We start from the raw sequence: 19,704 nt of genomic DNA, 5'->3' as shown, positions 1-19,704 counted from the left end.
TTCCGGAAGACTGTTTGACTTCCAAAATGTTCGGAAACCGAGGGGCAAAGGGCGATCTGCCAGTTCAATAGAGAGAAGTGTGAAAAACACCAGATAAACAACGTGAAAGCAGTTTGACTTCCAAGGCGCGTTCGAAAACAGAAGCATTCATTTCCGGGAGTTTTGGCTTTTGAAAACTGACATGTTCAGCAATGGAGACATCCGAAAACTGAGGTGCCACCCTGGGGTGCCCAAACTTGGGGGGGGGGCACGGCCCCATTGTCTTCCCAAACTCATTGCCAGTGCCCCCTACCCTACAAAGAAGCACTATTCAAAATAGCCATTTGCTTGACACATTGAGGAATGAGAACAATACAATTCAAAATGAATTGTACCTTTATTCCGAACCCAATCGAATCTCCTTGGTTTAATTAATTCCACGAAATCGCTAGACTTGCTCCAGCGATTCCAGCTTTTCACTGCCATAAAGTCGATGGCTAAAACTCGCCTACCTTCCGGGATTTTGGTAAGGATCTATGCCAAAATGGCAAAAACGACTGAAATAATCTGAAATCAGGAAGGCTAGAATTTTAATAAGGAATGGGGGAAATTTATAATTGATCTTAAAAATCATTGTAAACAGTTTAGATTCATTAGTAGGATTGGCATAACACTAGTAGTTTAATGGTGAATTTTGGATACGACGGAGATGTCAAAGATTTGGATTGTTATAAAAGACACAGGAGGAAATGATTAATAGTAGGACCCACAAAGGGGAGAATGGAAGTCCAGGAGATTCTTTGGAATCTTGATTTTATGATGTAGGTAGGATATGTGAGTGTAAAACGTTAATTTGAAAAACCAAATAAATAATTTTTTTTTTTTAAAAAGGATTGTTGTAAGGATCACTGACAACACGTCAATAAGGCCCTTTGAACACTCAGTGCTTTGTAAAAATAAGCGGTGGTTTTGCTGTTGTTAGATATGAATCTGATTGGTGCAGGGACAATGGTGGAGGAAGGGGGCTGTGTGTGTGTGTGTGTGTGTGTGTGTGTGTGTGTGTGGGCCGCCTTCCTCCACCATTGTTTTAAAAAATAAAAAATTGGACTCACAAAACTTTTTAGTTATGTCAACAAACATTGCGTGGTGAGTTCCTGCCCCCCCCCCATGGAAATAAAGACACATGACACAATTATTAAGGTTAATGGGCTAAATAAGGCCACAACTTTATTGGTTACAGGTGATGAGCGGTATTGGCTTAGGCATTGGTCCTAACCAACTATATCCGGCTTCAGCCCATCCGCTTGAAGTCCAGGAAGGGTTAACCACCAATAGGGGGAATCCTGCTGATGCACATCGACTAGGAAATGCCCAGGGGTCACCGCTAGGGGGCGTGCCTTAGGCCCTCACCTCCCCAGGCTTCGGACAGGGCCACACCCCCCGGAATCCTTTATCGGACTACCCTTCAAGATTTGGGGCAGGTGATGGCGTAACCTCCCTTCTTCCATCTACAAAACAATACCAATGCCTAACCGCCAATACCCAGAAAGTTGCGACGATTTGCTACGAGGTAGGCGAAAACCAAGTGGCTGGTGCCAATTCGCCAAGTGGAAAAATTCCTAGCAGGCCCCTCAACGGCGACCAGCCGAGGTCCATAGCAAGGTCAAGGAACAAAAACCTTAAAGGGCGGGAGGGTGGGAAAAGCAGGAACAGCTGGTAGGCGGGAAAAGAGGGAGATCCCCAGCTGCGTCCTGCCTTAAATAGGGCAGGCCACGCCCCCAGAGCCAGCTGATTGGCTGGCCAGGGGATGACGCGGCCAGGGATTCCCCCCAATCATGGAGGGCTGAACTCCAGCCACTGTGCGCATGGTGGGGTCGTGAAGCCCACAGCCCCATCTCCTTCAAGTGGCTTAACAAAGCGCAGCTGGTACTGGGCGCCACACCAGGGCGGGCGACGCATCCTGTGGGACCTGCCTGGGACTTGAGTCTGCCCTCCGCCTCTCCCTCAGCCATCCTACGGCTGAGGGGGAGGCGGCGCAGAGGTTCCACGCAGCGCCCCCGCCCCAATCGGTGACTCGCCTGCCCCCGGCTGCGGGACATGCGCACCGCACCCGGCACCTGAGCGGATAGCTACCGTATTTTTCGCTTTATAAGACGCACTTTTCCCCTCCTAAAAAGTAAGGGGCAATGAGTGTGCATCTTATGGAGTGAATGCAGGCTGCACAGCTTTCGCTGAAGCCAGGAGAGCAAGAGGGATCGGTGCGCACTGATCCCTCTTTCTCTCCTGGCGTCGCTTCGCTGGAGAGGCACTGCGCAGCTTTCCCTCTCTGCGCAGCACCCCTTCAGCGAAGCGGGAGGAGAAACGGAGCCCCTTCCGTTTCTCCTCCCGCTTTGCTGGAGAGGCGCTGAGCAGAGAGGGAGAGAATATTTTGTTTCTTGTTCTCCTCCTCTAAAACCGGGTGCGTCTTATGGTCGGGTGCGTCTTATCGAGCAAAAAATACAGTATGTCGCTGTGCAGGACCTCTGCAGCCCTGAGCTCTCTCTGCACTGCTTATTGCGAATCAGAGTGAGACCCAATGCTCTTTTCCTCTCGCCCCCACCCTCTCTGCTTCCTGATCAGTCCCCATGGATCCTCTCGAGGCCGGGCACCAGGGGACGATGGACGCCGGGATCCTGGCAGGCGGCCTCGGGGCGCTGCTCTTGGTGACGGCCATCATTCTCTTCCTCATCCTGCGAGCCATGAAGAAGAGACAGCGGCGCCAGCAGAACATGGAGCGGGCGGCTCTGGCCATGGAGAAGCACCCTAATGTGGTAAGCGGGAAAGGCGTGCGTTGATGTGCAAGCTCCAAAGAGCGGGCGCCACGGGAGAAGCACCTTGTCTGGAGCCGTCAATGGGAAACTACAGCTAAGGCGTTTGATGCTCAGCGATAGCCCAGCCACATTGTCTAAGCAGGGCTGGGAATGTCCCCCGGTCTGAAATGGGGGGGGGCATTCCCCGGTCCAGTCAGTTTGGACAGTGCTGGGTGAGAGGGAGCAAGGGGTATGACGTAGGCTGGATCTACATGGATCTGTAAAAACGTTATTAAATATAACATCATATAACTCTCTGTGCCTTTTTCCATTGATGATGACTTTTAGAAGACACCTGAAGGCAGCCCTGTTTAGGGAAGCTTTTAATGTTTAAAAGACTATTGTATTTTAATATTCTGTTGGAAGCCGCCCAGAGTGGCTGGGGAAACCCAGCCAGATGGGTGGGGTATAAATAATAAATTGTTATATTATTATTATTATTATTATTATTATTATTATTATTATTATTATTATTTGTACCGCGCCCATCTGGCTGGGTTTCCCCAGCCACTCTGGGAGGCTCCCAACAGAATGTTAAAAACACGATAAAAGATCAAGCATTAAAAACTTCCCTAAGCAAGGCTGCTTTCAGGTGTCTTCTAAAAGTCAGATAGTTCTTTACTTCCTTGACATCTGACGGAAGGGTGTTCCACAGGGCGGGCGGCACCACCGAGAAGGCCCTCTGCCTGGTTCCCTGTAACCTCGCTTCTTGCAGGGAGGGAACCGCTAGAAGGCCCTCAGCGCTGGACCTCAGTGTCCAGGTAGAACGATGGCGGTAGAGACGCTCCTTCAGGTATACTGGACTGAGGCCGTTTAGGGCTTTCAAGGTCAGCACCAACACTTTGAATTGTGCCCAGAAATGTACTGGGAGTCAATGGAGATCTTTCAGGACCGGTGTTATGTGGTCTCAATGGCCGCTCCCAGTCACCAGTCCAGCTGCCGCATTCTGGATTAGTTGTAGTTTCCGAGTCACCTTCAAAGGTAGCCCCACATAGAGCGCATTGCAGTAGTCCAAGCGGGAGATAACCTCCACGAACTCATCTAATCCTCTTCGAATGCCACCCAGGTTGGTGGCCTTTGCTGCCTCCTGTGGCTGTGAGTTCCATAGTTTAACTATGCGTTGTGTGAAGAAGGACTTCCTTTTATCTCTCCTGACTGCTCAGAGAGACCCCCCCCCCCAAATATTCGGCCTTCCTTCCTCAGAAAAAGGATTTCCGCTGTCTCTAGATGCTCACAACACTCCCTTGCCTTTTCCCTCTGCTTTTCTCCTCTCTGTTCCTGGACTGCCTTCAACCACCCTCAGCTTTTCCCACCCTTACCTGGCCTTTTGACAGTGGCCCCCCACCCCAGCCTGACATGAACACCCCCCGTTTCCAGGGATGCTTTGGCCACTTAAAATGTAGCAGGACTCCAGCTCTCACCAGCCTGGCCAATGGTCAGGGGAGGGTCATCAAGTTGGAAGGGACCCCTGAGGGTTATCTAGTCCAACCCCCTGCAATGCAGGAATCTTTTGCCCAAGGAAGGACTCGAACCCGCAACCCCGAGATCAAGAGCCTTGCGCCCTAACGACCGAGGTATCCCAGCAGCGGGATTTTTCTTGCAAATCATAGGAGGATAGGAGGGGAACAGATGTTCACAGAAATTCCCCAAGACCCTTTTACCAGTGCAAAGCTTTCTGCAGCCGCAATAATGATTTTGCGAGCGTGAAATTTTGTGCACGGGAACACGAAGAATTATCTGGCGAGGCTACCCTGATTTCATTGTTCCCATGTGCCAATTCAGTTTAAATCATCATTGCAGAGGCCTAGGGGCGAACGGGTGCCTAGGGGTGCCTTGCCCAACATGGAGCCCTTCAGCCGCCTTGCGCTACAACTCCCAACATCCTCCGTGTCACATCTGCTGTGGCTGATGGCAATTGTAGTTTGGAAATCTGGAGGGCACCAAGTTGGGGAACCAGACACTACTGGAACCCAGAAATCCTGACTTATCGATAACTATGGGAGAAGGAAAAAAAAACCTCCAGAGATTTGGACAAATCACTCCGGGTTAAGTCTCAGAGTGGTTTCACAAGCCCTCGTGAACTGCCACCTGCTGGCCATTCCTAGAATTTAAAGCATTTCAGTTGTTCTTTACGAATTTCACAAACTGCATATACCGCATGGTTTTCTTTCTTTTTTAAAAAAGAAGTTGAAGCAATTTACGAAATGTGTGCATGCAAAATTTGTGTGTGCTTCTGCCGTGCCCAAGTCCTTTTGCAGAGACCTGGTTGCTTAAAACGGGTCGTGCAACACCTTCCGCCCCGGTCAGGCTGTGGGTCCCTCCTCCTCTGGCCTGCCTGCCTTGCTGTGGTTCTCTGCGCATGCTCGTTCTCAAGCCTTGACCTTCTCTTTCTCTCTCTCTCTCGTTCTCTCTCCCCTGTCTGTCGCTCTCGGCTCGCCCTGCCACCCGACAGAGCTTAAAATGGTTCCAGCCGGTGAGTGCCCAGATGGGAGGGAAAGGGGGGAGGGCAAGCGGGGGGGAGAGACCCCACCCTACCCCTGCCACCCAGCACCTCCGCAATGGCTGCACCTACCAAGGGACGCTGTTGGCGCTGTGGGTTAAACCACAGAGCCGAGGGCTTGCCAATCAGAAGGTTGGCAGTTCGAATCCCCACAACGGGGTGAGCTCCCGTTGTTCAGTCCCTGCTCCTGCCAACCTAGCAGGTCGAAAGCACGTCAAAGTGCAAGTAGATAAATAGGTACCACTCCAGCAGGAATGTAAACGGTGTTTCTGTGTGCTGCCCTGGTTCACCAGAAGCAGCTTAGTCGCGCTGGCCACACGACCCGGAAGCTGTACGCTGGCTCCCTCGGCCAGTAAAGCGAGATGAGCGTCCTAACTCCAGAGTCGGCCACGACTGGACCTAACGGTCAGGGGTCCCTTTACCTTTACTATCAACTGGTCAACACAGTTTTGCAAGGCAATTTCCCCATGTACAACGGACCTTTGCATGTTACTTCTGCAGATGTTAGCATTTTAACGCACACTGTGGTCTAAACCACTGAGCCTTGGGCTTGCCAATCAGAAGGTCACGGTTCGAATCCCCACGACGGGGTGAGCTCCCGTTGCTCAGTCCCAGCTCCTGCCAACCTAGCAGTTCGAAAGCACCTCAAAGTACAAGTAGATAAATAGGTACTGCTCCAGCGGGAAGGTAAACGGCGTTTCCGTGCACTGCTATGGTTCGCCAGAAGCGGCTTAGTCATGCTGGCCACATGACCCGGAAGCTGTACGCCGGCTCCCTTGGCCAGTAAAGTGAGAATAACGCCGCAACCCCAGAGTCAGCCACGACTGGACCTAACGGTCAGGGGTCCCTTTACCTTTACCTCATTCCAAACTGATGCCCAGGGATAACTGTGTCAGGAGTTCAGGTCAGGCTACACTTGAGCAGGCTACACCCTGGCAGACACACATGCCCGACTGGCATGTTCTCTCCCTCCTGGTCGATCGTTCGGGAGCTTCATAAGTTTTCTTCAGCCCAAACATCACAGTGACCGATGCCAACCAACACCAGCACACTTAGGGATCCGCAGAGTTTGCGCAGTTGCGTAACAGACCTCAGCAACTCAGTATCTTGGCTAATCTACTTTATTTACATATAAACACACACGGAGCACTGCAACATCCTGTCTTCATCAATTCCCACTCTGTGGGGTCAAAAGATACACCGTCATGAGAAAGACAACTATCCCATGACTGCAATCATGGATTAGGAATTCTAACAAACTGGACCATGCTCGCGATCCTGACATTCATGGCTAGCAGCCTCAAACAACCCAGAGGATGCCAATGTTCTCAGAATTGTAGAGTTGGAAGGGACCCCCAAGGGCCATCTAGTCCAACCCCCTGCGAGGCAGGAATCGCAGCTAAAGAATCCCGGATGGAGAGTTACTGAACGGAATTACTATGTGCCAATTGGGAGGAAAGGAGAAGGACTACCTGTCGGATGCCTTAGCAGGCATAGCCAAACTTGGCCCTTCAGCTGTTTTGGGACTACAATTCCCATCATCCCTGACCACAGGTCCCGTTAGCTAGGGATGATGGGAGTTGTAGTCCCAAAACAGCTGGAGGGCCAAGTGTGGCCACGGATGCCTTAGAGGCTTAAGGGAAGGAGCATGAAGAGGGTGGGTGGCCCCATAGGAAAGGGGGAGGAGAGGGGGACAGATCTGGGTGACACAGGCCAAAGACAGGGGCCCTTCAAGCCTTAATGAAAGTCAGCAGTGTGGCACAGTGGTTAGAGTGTTGGACTAGGACCTGGGAGAGACCAGGATTTGAATTCCTACTCAGCCACAAAGCTCATGGGGTGACCATGGGCCCGTCACCGCCTCTCTCAGCCTAACCTCCCTCCCTCCCTCGCAGTGTTGTTGTGAGGCTAAGGTAATAGAATTATAAAACTGGAGAGTTGGAAATGACCCAAAGGGTGATCTAGTCTGACCTCCGAAATGTGGGTGCTTCTAGGAGGAAGGGTGGGATACGAAGGCAAGAAGGAGCCTGCATACACATTTGAAACATGTCTTGCCCAGAAAGCCTCTGAGAAACAACGAAAATTTATCCCAGTGGAGGCTTCTTCTATGCCACCAATGGATTAGGCCAAATAAGATGTGACTGGGAGGGAGGTGGGGAGCCCGTAAAAAAGAGCGAGCCGGCAGTAAACCCCACATTTATTAGCAAAAATACAATCTTCGCAGACTTGGTGGAGTGCAAGGAACGCAGCAGTTCAACCCCGGTAGATCTTGCCCCATGGATATTGGCAAAGCTGAAAGTCCCCACCTCCCCACAGTCGTCAATGTCTCCTCCTCTCCAGGGCTTTTCCCAAGCGATCGGAGACTGTGCCTGCATGCAAACAACCTCTCTTCCACCCTCTTCACCCCGCTCCTGGTTCTGTGAGACCAGGGACGAGAGCTTGTTGCTGCAGCAGCAGCAGCAGCTGGGGGAGACATCCACGACTCTTCACCAGCTGGACTCATCTCTGCCTCTTGGTCTCCCTCCTCTCCTGATTCAGCTTCTACCTCTGATTCTGGACTTCTCTCTGCACAGACTCTCCCCGCCCACTAAGCCCTGTTACCTTTCCAGATTCTGACACCTCCTCTTCCCAGGCTTCTCCCTCTGAGCACTCATTATCGTCCCACCACCACTCCCTGGGCTCCGAATCTTCTGTGGGAATGTTTAGGGATGCGGGGAGGATATATTGTCTAAGGTATCCTATCCCAACTTGTCTTTACAAGTTCAACAAAGTCAGCAAAGTTAACATTCCCCTTTTTAAACACACGCACAGCAGATAGCTTGCTCAGACTCGTTAGAGTCTCTGTAAATATTTCTTGGTATTTCCCCTGTTTAATCCCTCCTAAAACAAGACGCTATGCAGTCTTCTGTAAAGTATAAAATGTTTACTCACAAGTAATCATCTGTTCACACAAAGGCTCCGAGAAGTGGTTAGAAAATACAGTGGTACCTCGGGTTAAGTACTTAATTCGTTCCAGAGGTCCGTTCTTAACCTGAAACTGTTCTTAACCTGAAGCACCACTTTAGCTAATGGGGCCTTCTGCTGCCACCACGCCGCCGGAGCACGATTTCTGTTCTTATCCTGAAGCAAAGTTATATATATATATATATATATATATATATATATATATATATATATATATATGTTTTGGTGTCCTCGGGTGTCTTCCCGTGTAAAAGTTGGGGTGTCTAGGCGACGTTTCGACGAGGTCTCACTCGTCATCTTCAGGCTGGTGCTTTCGGCTTCTTGTTACTGGAACAGAGCGGGATCTCAGTGTTTGAGTTCCTATAAATACTGTAGAGGGGTGTGGTGTATTGCCTCAAAAGTTCTGGGCAGAGGGGAAGTTCCCAGGCTAGTGTTCTTTTCTTCTTTTGTTCCTTAATTACTTGAGGGATATCTTGAGTGATTACTTGAGTGATATTCTGAGTACCACTTAGGTGGGTCATTAGGTGTGGATTAGTTGCTAAAGCCTTCGTGTCTTGACCTCTTGAATTTGTGAAGAGTTTTTCTGGGAAGATGGCTGTACTGCACTTAGTTGTGCTTTGGCTTGGCTTCGTGTATAGGGGCGAGCTGTGGTTTTGTGCCCTGTGCCAGCCAGATCTGTGTAGGGATTGCAGGGGGGTGCAGCATCCGGAGGTGCCACTATGGTTTGGTTACTGGATGGTGTCTGTAATTTATCTGTGGAGAGGGTCTGGGTTTGGGTCTGGTGTGGTTGATTGGTGGTGGCGTTCTGTGTGCCTCTGGATCTGGTGTCGGTTTTTGTGGGGAGGGCTAATTTCCAGATGTCTGGCAGGCGGGACGTGTCATCACGCTTGTTCATGTTGTGAGGGTGTTTCTCTATCTCGATGGCTTCCATGATTATTCTCTTGTGGTGATGTTCCATGTTAAAGAGCAATTTGGAATCTGCAAAATTAATTTCGTGTCCTGTTTCTTTCATGTGTTGGAAAAGAGAGGAAGATTTTTCTTCTTTTTTGACGGCATTCTTGTGTTCTGCGATACGTGCATTTATTCGTCTGTTTGTTTGTCCAATGTACGTGGCTGGGCAGACTTTGCAGGGTATTTCATAGACCCCAGCTACCGAAAGGATCCTGAAACGAACTGAACTATCCCTAATCAGAAACGAACTACATAAGAAAAGATACCTACTAAACCAAACCAACAAAGATCTGCTCACTCTTCACCTCAAACTCTGTAACAAAATCCACCCTGCACTCTGGGACAAATGCAAACAACTAGCCGTCTGGAGAGCTGAAACTGAGACCTCACATAAGACAGACACACACACCAACAAACTCCACAAACTAGAGAGACGCCAGAAGCCCAGCCACCCTCCACAACAACCCATGAAACAAACAGTACATAACATATCAGACAGGATCCTCACCTCAACTGAAACCAAAGTACTCTCCAAAGGTTTCAACTTTGCAGTTACCCCGAGACGCATCCCCACGGAAAACATCATATGCGGAGTCGAAGCTAGCCTAACCAAAATCAACCCAGATGAAGCCAATAAAATCAGACTTGAAGTCACCAACATCCTCTGCTCCAGCAAACCACCCAGAAGCAATTTACACAAAGAAGAACAGAAAGCACTCACCAACCTGAGGAAAGACAACAACATAATCATTCTCCCAGCAGACAAAGGTAATGCCACTGTTGTGATGAACACATCGGACTACCAAGCAAAACTATCAAATCTACTCCAAGACCCTACCTACCAACCTATAAAAACAGATCCCACCACCTATCTGGAAAAAACCACCAAATCCAAAATAAAAGCCTCTCCTATCAGTGAAGAAATCCAGCTAAGAATCATCCCCAGAGAAAAATCATCCAGATGCCCCAAACTCTACGGCCTCCCCAAGATACACAAAGAAGGAACACCACTCAGACCAATAGTCAGCTCCATAGGCTCACCTCTACAAAATCTCGCTAAATTTCTCGCTAAGCAACTTCAGCCCTATGCAGAATCCATCTCTTCACACGTTACAAACTCCTTCCAGTTCATAGAAACAATAAAGAAGCAAAACCTACATCCCGATGACCTACTTGTGAGCTTCGATGTTGTATCTCTCTTCACACAAGTGCCCATTAATGAAGCCTTGACAGCCATTCAAAACAAATACAATCCCCCCGAATACATCCTGGACCTGACCAACCACTGCCTAACCAACACGTACTTCATCCACAATGGACAAAGATACAAACAGATAGAAGGAGCACCTATGGGATCACCCCTCTCACCGGTCATCGCAAATCTGTACATGGAACACTTTGAAACCAATGCTTTAGACAAGTCAGAACACAAACCCAAACTTTGGCTCAGATATGTTGACGACACCTTTGTAATTTGGCCACACGGGAAAGAAAAACTAGATAGCTTCCTCACACATCTCAACAGCCTACACCCCAAAATACAATTCACTATGGAAATAGAAGCCAACAACCAGCTTCCCTTCCTTGACGTCCTAATCTACAAAAAACCTGATGGCTCCCTAGGACACACTATCTACCGGAAAAAAACACACACCAACCGCTACTTACATGCTCAATCACACCACCACCCTGCACAAATAAACTCCGTAGCCAAGACCCTCATCTCCAGAACCAAACGCCTGACTGACAAAGACCACTTGACAACTGAGTTACAGAATCTCTCAAATGTGTTAATCGCCAATGGATACCAGCAAAACAGGGTTACGAAGCTAATCCAAAAAGAAACACCCCCCAAAAACCAAGACACAGAAGAAAACAATGGCATGGCCCTCCTTCCTTATATCAAGGGCACTACAGATAAAATTAGCAAAATCCTCCATAAACACAATATCAAAACAGCCTTTTGCACCAACCAAAAAATAGCCAATATCCTCAGAAACCCCAAAGATAAAATCCAGTTGGAAAACCAAGGGGTCTATGAAATACCCTGCAAAGTCTGCCCAGCCACGTACATTGGACAAACAAACAGACGAATAAATGCACGTATCGCAGAACACAAGAATGCCGTCAAAAAAGAAGAAAAATCTTCCTCTCTTTTCCAACACATGAAAGAAACAGGACACGAAATTAATTTTGCAGATTCCAAATTGCTCTTTAACATGGAACATCACCACAAGAGAATAATCATGGAAGCCATCGAGATAGAGAAACACCCTCACAACATGAACAAGCGTGACGACACGTCCCGCCTGCCAGACATCTGGAAATTAGCCCTCCCCACAAAAACCGACACCAGATCCAGAGGCACACAGAACGCCACCACCAATCAACCACACCAGACCCAAACCCAGACCCTCTCCACAGATAAATTACAGACACCATCCAGTAACCAAACCATAGTGGCACCTCCGGATGCTGCACCCCCCTGCAATCCCTACACAGATCTGGCTGGCACAGGGCACAAAACCACAGCTCGCCCCTATACACGAAGCCAAGCCAAAGCACAACTAAGTGCAGTACAGCCATCTTCCCAGAAAAACTCTTCACAAATTCAAGAGGTCAAGACACGAAGGCTTTAGCAACTAATCCACACCTAATGACCCACCTAAGTGGTACTCAGAATATCACTCAAGTAATCACTCAAGATATCCCTCAAGTAATTAAGGAACAAAAGAAGAAAAGAACACTAGCCTGGGAACTTCCCCTCTGCCCAGAACTTTTGAGGCAATACACCACACCCCTCTACAGTATTTATAGGAACTCAAACACTGAGATCCCGCTCTGTTCCAGTAACAAGAAGCCGAAAGCACCAGCCTGAAGATGACGAGTGAGACCTCGTCGAAACGTCGCCTAGACACCCCAACTTTTACACGGGAAGACACCCGAGGACACCAAAACCTGCATTCCTGTACCCGTGAAAATCTACGAAAACAAATATATATATATATATATATGATATTTATTAAGATTTTCAAAATATTACAAAAGAAAAATAGAAAAAAGAAAAATACAAAATAAAAATAAAAATAATTAAAAACAACTCAATCTTTCCATTACTTATTTTTCATTAGCTTGTTTCCCGGACCTCCTCACGCCTCCCTTTTTTGTATTCCAATTCAGTTTGTTGGTTCAGCAAATCCTTCCCCTCTTTGTTTATCCTAATCTTTAATCTTAAAATATTGTAACATTAAATCTTTACCTATTCGTAATCCATTTTTCACATTCCCTTATAGTATTGCAGCTAAAAACCACTTAGTTTCTATCCAACATCATTCTAACATTCATTAATTTTACAATATTTCTGTAAATAGTCTTTAAATTTCTTCCAATCTTCTTCCACCGACTCTTCTCCCTGGTCTCGGATTCTGCCAGTCATTCCCGCCAGTTCCATATAGTCAATCACCTTCATCTGCCATTCTTCCAGAGTGGGTAAATCTTGTGTCTTCCAATACTTTGCAATAAGTATTCTTGCTGTTGTAGCATACATAAAAAAAGTTCTATCCTTCTTTGGCACCAATTGGCCGACTGTGCCCAGGAGAAAGGCCTCTGGTTTCTTCAAGAAAGTATATTTAAATACTTTTTTCAATTCATTATAAATCATCTCCCAGAAAGCCTTAATCCTTGGGCACGTCCACCAAAGGTGAAAGAATGTACCTTCAGTTTCTTTACATTTCCAACATTTGTTATCGGGCAAATGATAGATTTTTGCAAGCTTGACTGGGGTCATGTACCACCTGTATACCATTTTCATAATATTCTCTCTTAAGGCATTACATGCCGTAAACTTCATACCTGTGGTCCATAACTGTTCCCAGTCAGCCATCATTATATTATGTCCAACATCTTGTGCCCATTTAATCATAACAGATTTCACCGTTTCATCCTGAGTATTCCATTTCAACAGCAGATTGTACATCCTTGACAAGATCTTAGTTTTGGGTTCTAACAGTTCTGTTTCTAATTTTGATTTTTCCACCTGGAAACCAATTTTCTTGTCCGAATTATATGCCTCCATTATCTGATAACAATGAAGCCAATCTCGCACTTTATTTTTTAGTTTTTCAAAACTCTGCAATTTCAGTCTATCTCCCTCTTGTTCCAGAATTTCCCAATATTTCGGCCATTTGGCCTCCATATTGAGCTTTTTCTGTGCTTTGGCTTCCATCGGTGACAGCCACCTTGGGGTTTTGTTTTCCAATAAATCCTTATATCTTATCCAAACATTAAACAATGCTTTCCTGACAATATGATTCTTAAATGCTTTATGTGCTTTAACCTTATCATACCACAGATATGCATGCCCTGAAGCAAAGTTCTTAACCTGAGGTACTATTTCTGGGTTAGCGGAGTCTGTAACCTGAAGTGTCTGTAACCTGAGGTACCACTGTAGTTTAAATGTGGTGACTATCTTCTTATGGGAGAAAGCCTCCACTTTTCTTCTCTTGGCCTGGAGCCAAGGGGGCATCTTAGTAGTGCTGTTGTTAAGATGGCATTGATAGAGACAAGAGAGACAAGATGGTTGCCAGCCTGGGGTTCTGGTTCTTTCTACCACGCCCATTTCAAGTTACATATAGGGAATTTCGTCTCAGTCCTGGAAAGCAGGAATTTCTGGCTGGAGGACTGAGACAACCACTAGCAATGTTGTGTTTGACTGCACCTGATTCTTACATCCCACGCCTTCTTCCCCTGGTGGCTCCCCAGTCAGTACCTCCCACCATTCCTCTGCCCCCAACCCGTCCATGACACCCCAGGAATTTGTTTTCAGGGGGAAGGGGTTGCCTCCAATAAGCACGGGGTAACCAGCCAGAGCATGGCGTGGGCATGGATAGTTCAGTTGGTAAGAGTGTGGTGCTGACACAAAGCTCGGTTGCCAAGTGCAATCCGTTCTGAAACATCCGAAATGTTTGGCAACTTCTGATTGGTTGCAAGAGCTTCTTGCAGTCAAGCAGAAGCCGTGTCAGATGTTCGGGTTCTGAAAAACGTTCGAAAACCGGAGCATTTACTTCCGGGTTTCCTGCGTTCAGGAGCCGAGATGTTTGAAAATGGAGCCGTTCGGGAACCGCCAAGGTTGCAGGTTCAGTCTTCGTACAGGACAGCTGCACGTTCCTACATTTCAGGGGGTTGGACTAAATGATCCTCAGGGTCCCGTCTATGAAGCACCCTGAGATGAAAGCCCCCAACGCCAGGTCCTGCCATCTTGCCTGGCTCCCCTCTGCTAACGGGGCCCTTTCCCTTTCTCCCCTTCTACAGGTCAATGCTGGAAAGGCCTCGCCGCACCCCGATAACGTCTACTTCCAGAACGAGGGGTACAGCGACCTTGGCGACGAGGCGCCCAAGACGTACGGAGGCCAGGCGGCCCTGAACTCCAAGCTAGATTCGGCAAGGAGCGGGAAAGGCCTGCCCGTTGGTGACGCACCGCTGGCCAACTCGGTGCCCAAGGGCGGGGGCCAGGCCCGAGCCAGTGTGGCCCCCAAGAAGCCCGAGGAAGAAGAGGAGGCCAAGACGGCTCTAGTCAACGGAAAGGCCCTCGAGCAATGCCCCTCTCTCTGCCTGGAAGACGAGGCCTTGCCCAAAGCTGCGGAGCAGCCGGTGGAAATGCGGGTGGTGGAAGATGAGGATGAGGAAGACGAGGCTACTCTCTTCCCCGTGGGCAGTGAGGAGAACCAGTTCGGAGACACCATAGGAGGACCCGAGGAAGAACAGCGCTCCGAGGGCGGTCCGCAACAAGGGGGAGAGTCGGTGCCAGAAGGCAAGATGGCTGCCAACGGGGGCCCAAGCCACGTGGAGCCCGCTCCTCAGAGCCCTACTGCTGACAGGAACTGTGAGGGTGGCAGAGGGGCTGGGGAACACCCTGGGTCCCCCAGCGAAAGCATGGACGCATCCCAGGTTGTTCCCTGTGGCACTTCCGCTCCAGGGGACACAGAGCCCAGCGACACAACCCCGGCCCCCAAGGAACCAGTCCCCCCACTGCCGAAGCTGGAAAAGCTGCCCACGGAGGACGAGGAGGAGGAGGACGACGGGGAGGAGACGCCGAAGGCCACATCGCCCACTTATCGAGACCCCCTGGCGCCTCTGCCTGTCAGCGACGTCAGGATGCCCGCCACGCTTTTGCAGCTTCTGGAAGATTCCATCGAGTGCTAGACTGCCCCACCTCAAGCCTGCTCAGCCAGCGCAGGGGGAGGGAGGACAGTGGACGGTGTAGAGACAATCTCCTTTCACTGAGGCGAGCGTAACGGGGCAACCGTAGCTCCGGGCATTGGTTTGTGCTGAGTGTGCAGACTGGGTGGAAGGGTCTGCCACTGGATCCCGGGGCTCGTGCCAACATTGGGGGGCTCCTTTCCTCAGCTCTGTCTGCCAGGCGCACAAAGGCATTTGATTTCCTCGAATGAGGCGTTGCTGACTCTTTAAACCCACGATAGACATGTTAGGTTCCCCCCGTAAGTTGGGGTCGGCCAGGCAGCCCACCAAGGTGCACCAGCTTCTGCTCAGGGTCTACCAACCGGGGAAGGGGGAATGCTTTGGCCTGGGGGTTGGTGGGAGGGAGGGGGCATATTCCCTTCTCAGCAGCTTCCCTGGCTGGACAAAGAGGAGTGGGGAACCCCCAAGGGAGGAAAGCTCAGAGCAGAGGAGGAGTCAGAGGGAGGAGGTGCTAGATGATGCAGAAGCAACAGGATTTAGTGAGCAGGAAGAGCAGATGACAGGGTGAAGTTCAGACTCCGAAGGTGGAGCAGAGGAGGGGGGGGGCTCAAGAGGCTGCTGAAGAATCCAGGGAGTCTCCCTCTCTGGCTGCAAAAAGCTCCCCTCTCCCCTGGTCTCTGAGAGCGCACAAAGTAATGAGAGGAGCGGAACAGAGACCAGAGATGTGCAGATGCAATTTGAATCCGCTTGGAAAACATCTGGGAGAGAAGTCAGCCTTAGAGAGGGTGGAAGGCCGGGACCTTCAGTCCTGGCAACTGCTCACCTACTGGGGAGCGTTGCTGAGTTGTACGTTCATTTCCTGGAATAAAAAGTCAACTTCACTGACAACAGAGCTCTGCTTCTTTTGTGCCAACTTGCGTCTGACTCCAGCCCTGATAGCCAGATGTTTTGGACGGCAACAACCGTCGGCCCCAGCCAACACCCAGCTGGGTTGTCCGAAAACACCTGGAGGGCAACAGGTTGGCTAAGGATGCTCTAGAAGGTCTCCCAACATCATGCCATGCGTGAGCTGTCGATTCTCATCCCCAAACACCCGCAGTGGGATGCCCTCGGGGTGTTGCTGGACCCCCTCTCCCATCAGCCCCAGATAGCGCGGCCGATGGCCAGGGAAGATGGAAACTGTAGTCTAGCAGCATCCAAAGGGTGCTTAGATATCTCAGCAGGCGTCAGATCCTGAAGGAGAGGCTGATTGCCCCAAGGTATGTCAGCAACGTGGACCACTTTTTGCAAGCGAGGCTCTCGGGCAAAGCAGCATCAAACCTCCCCTCACCTAGCCAGGAGCTCACCTGTGCTACTTCTGCAACTGCTCAGTCGAAGCCACATCCCTGGGGCTGGATGCGTGTCCCACGGGGCCTGGGGACACCCTGCCCCAGAAGGACAAAGGCCAAAGAAAGCCCAGGGCTACCCCAATGTCTCACCACCAGCCCTTCCTCTGCAAGCCTGTTGGTGGCTGTGCTGCAATATAACACTGAATGTATGATAGAAGCAACTGTTGTCTTGCTTGCGTCTTGGGTTGGTGAGTGCAAGGAAGCTCACTCCAGAAGCTATGTCTAAAGGAGGTCCGAGAGGACATCATGTTACAGAGGAGGAGGAGGAGAAAGCCAATCCACGCCACCTCGTCCGTTTGTATTTTGAAATTAAAGAAAGCATTTTAAAATAAAAAAATGCCAGATGATCTTTGTGTCCATCCGGGGGGGAGTTCTGGGACAGGGTTTGGCAGCGACATCCCAGAATTTGCTCAGAGTTGCAGCCAGCTCACAACTTGCAGAATCCACAGGTGTTTTGGGGGGTGGGTGGGTGTGTCATATGGAAGTTTTCAATCTTTGATGCTTTATCGTGTTTTTAATATTTTGTTGGGAGCCGCCCAGAGTGGCTGGGGAGGCCCGGCCAGACGGGAGGGCTATAAGTAATAATTTGTTATTAAAATTATTATGGGTGCTGCAGAGGATTCTGGGCCTAGCTGACACCTTTCCCCTTTTCTTGCGAGGAATCTTATTCGAAATAAGAGGATTTCCCTTAAAAAAAGGGAAACGTTGACAACTATGATACTGGGGCACAGCCTCGGCTTGCAGGTAGTTGTGCAAGAAGCAAGAACCTGTGTGCTGAGGTTGGCACAGTGAATGCATTGTGAACAGTGCCATTCTAGGCACGGCCATAGGCTAGCTGCTTCCAGATGTGTGGTTGCACTGGAATCACACGCCCAAGCTTTCTTTTCTGGCATCCACACAACATCTGCATAAAAATGTCAGCCCATATTCCTCCCCACGACTTAACCTAGATTTACCCTTTCACGAGAGTTTGAGCGCAGTGTGCTGGGCCCGGGGGTAACCAAAATAACACGGTCCAGGTCCAGTTCCGAATCCAAGGGTTCTGAGAGGAGTCAGTCCGACAGGGCCAAGGCAGGAAACCAGGCTAGGTCAGGCACAGGGTCTCAGGCAGGTTCCAACAAGCAGCAATGTTGTTCCCGCAACCTGGGGCGGGGTCCGACTGCCTTTTATCTTTGTTGGGGTAACGGCCAGTTCCGATCCCCCGGCGACTCACCTCCCCGTCTTGCCTGAAGGTGAGCACTCCTCCTGCGAGTACTCAGGTCTCTCCTTCTCTCAGACCTCAGTCTCTGCAGCTCGGGAGATGTCGGTGGGTGACCAGACCCAGAGGCCGCCTCAGCCTCCCCTGACCCAACCGGTAGTGGAGCAGCTGTAAGTGATGGCCCAGCTGAAGGCAACGAGGTCATCCCCGCATCTGGAGCCAGGGCAGGCTCAGGCCCCTGACTCGGCCCAGCTGGTGCTTGTTGCCGGGGAACCTGTGAAGATTGGGGCTCTTCAGAATCAGGCCCCAGACTTGGTTCAGATGCCGCCTGGAGCAGAGGATCCAGTGCAGACCGAGACTCCTCCGGTTCCAAGTCTGAGCCCGAGTCCTAGGCCATCACACTGTGGTCCTATTGTCACAGTGGCAAACCAGGTGTCCCAATGGGATTTGAGCAACTCTCCCCTCCTATGGTTTTGAGCAACTGCTGTTTTGGAAGCATCGCTGCCTCCAACTGTCTTTGGCCTGTGTCACCCAGATCTGCCCCCTCTCCCCCCCCCTTCCTATGGGGCCACCCACCCTCCTCATGCTCCTTCCCTTAAGCCTCTAAGGCAGGTATGGCCAAACTCGACCCTCCAGCTGTTTTGGGACTACAACTCCCATCATCCCTAGCTAACAGGACCAGTGGTTAGACATGATAGGAATTGTAGTCATAGAATCATAGAATCATAGAGTTGGAAGAGACCACAAGGGCCATCGAGTCCAACCCCCTGCCAAGCAGGGAACACCATCAGAGCACTCCTGACATATGGTTGTCAAGCCTCTGCTTAAAGACCTCCAAAGCAGGAGACTCCACCACACTCCTTGGCAGCAAATTCCACTGTCGAACAGCTCTTACTCTCAGGAAGTTCTTCCTAATGTTTAGGTGGAATCTTCTTTCTTGTAGTTTGGATCCATTGCTCCGTGTCCGCTTCTCTGGAGCAGCAGAAAACAACCTTTCTCCCTCCTCTATGTGATATCCTTTTCTATATTTGAACATGGCTATCATATCACCCCTTAACCTCCTCTTCTCCAGGCTAAACATGCCCAGCTCCCTTAGCCGTTCCTCATAAGGCATCGTTTCCAGGCCTTTGACCATTTTGGTTGCCCTCCTCTGGACACGTTCCAGTTTGTCAGTGTCCTTCTTGAACTGTGGTGCCCAGAACTGGACACAGTACTCCAGGTGAGGTCTGACCAGAGCAGAATACAGTGGCACTATTACTCCCCTTGATCTAGATGCTATACTCCTATAACAAAACAGCTGAAGGGCCAAGTTTGGCTATGCCTGCTAAGGCACCCAACAGGTAGCCATTGGATTTTCTGCAGCCTAAGTAAATGCAAGGATGACCCTGATGGAATGACAGCACGGCAACTCGGCTAAAATGTGCGGAAAGACCCAGTGCTTGCCTTTGCAGAAGCCATGCTGCAAAGTCCTTCAGCAAGGCTTGTCCTTCACTAGGCTCGGTAGTTTCATTTACAGTTTACAGGTGTTAAGATGACTGACCTTAAATAAGTTGGCATTCTTGTTATTAAATATACCAAGAAAAAAGCACACCAAGAACTCAGGTCGATGTAAGTTTCAATAGTGGGAGTGGTCCCTACTTGCAAATCAATAATCGATAGAAACAAGCTTTTCTGTGCGCA

General features: G+C 49.7%; 1 protein-coding gene across 1 annotated transcript in view; it reads left to right on the top strand.

Annotated features, from left to right (window-relative positions):
• The window catches only part of LOC310688141 (cadherin-related family member 5-like), a gene marked incomplete at its 5' end in the record, with an annotated part of 153,446 nt that overhangs the window by 34,677 nt on the left and 99,065 nt on the right, over positions 1-19,704 (top strand). Inside the window, 2 exons of the mRNA XM_083464265.1 lie at positions 2,599-2,789; positions 14,551-17,958. Coding sequence (XP_083320391.1) covers positions 2,599-2,789; positions 14,551-15,441 — 1,082 coding nt within the window. The 3' untranslated portion in view covers positions 15,442-17,958. The remainder of the gene's footprint in view (positions 1-2,598; positions 2,790-14,550; positions 17,959-19,704) is intronic.

The sequence above is a fragment of the Podarcis liolepis genome (genome assembly GCF_965112155.1).
Source record: "Podarcis liolepis genome assembly, chromosome: 10".
NCBI classification, from domain to species: Eukaryota; Metazoa; Chordata; class Lepidosauria; order Squamata; family Lacertidae; genus Podarcis; species Podarcis liolepis.
This window is presented reverse-complemented; position numbering and strand designations above follow the sequence as displayed.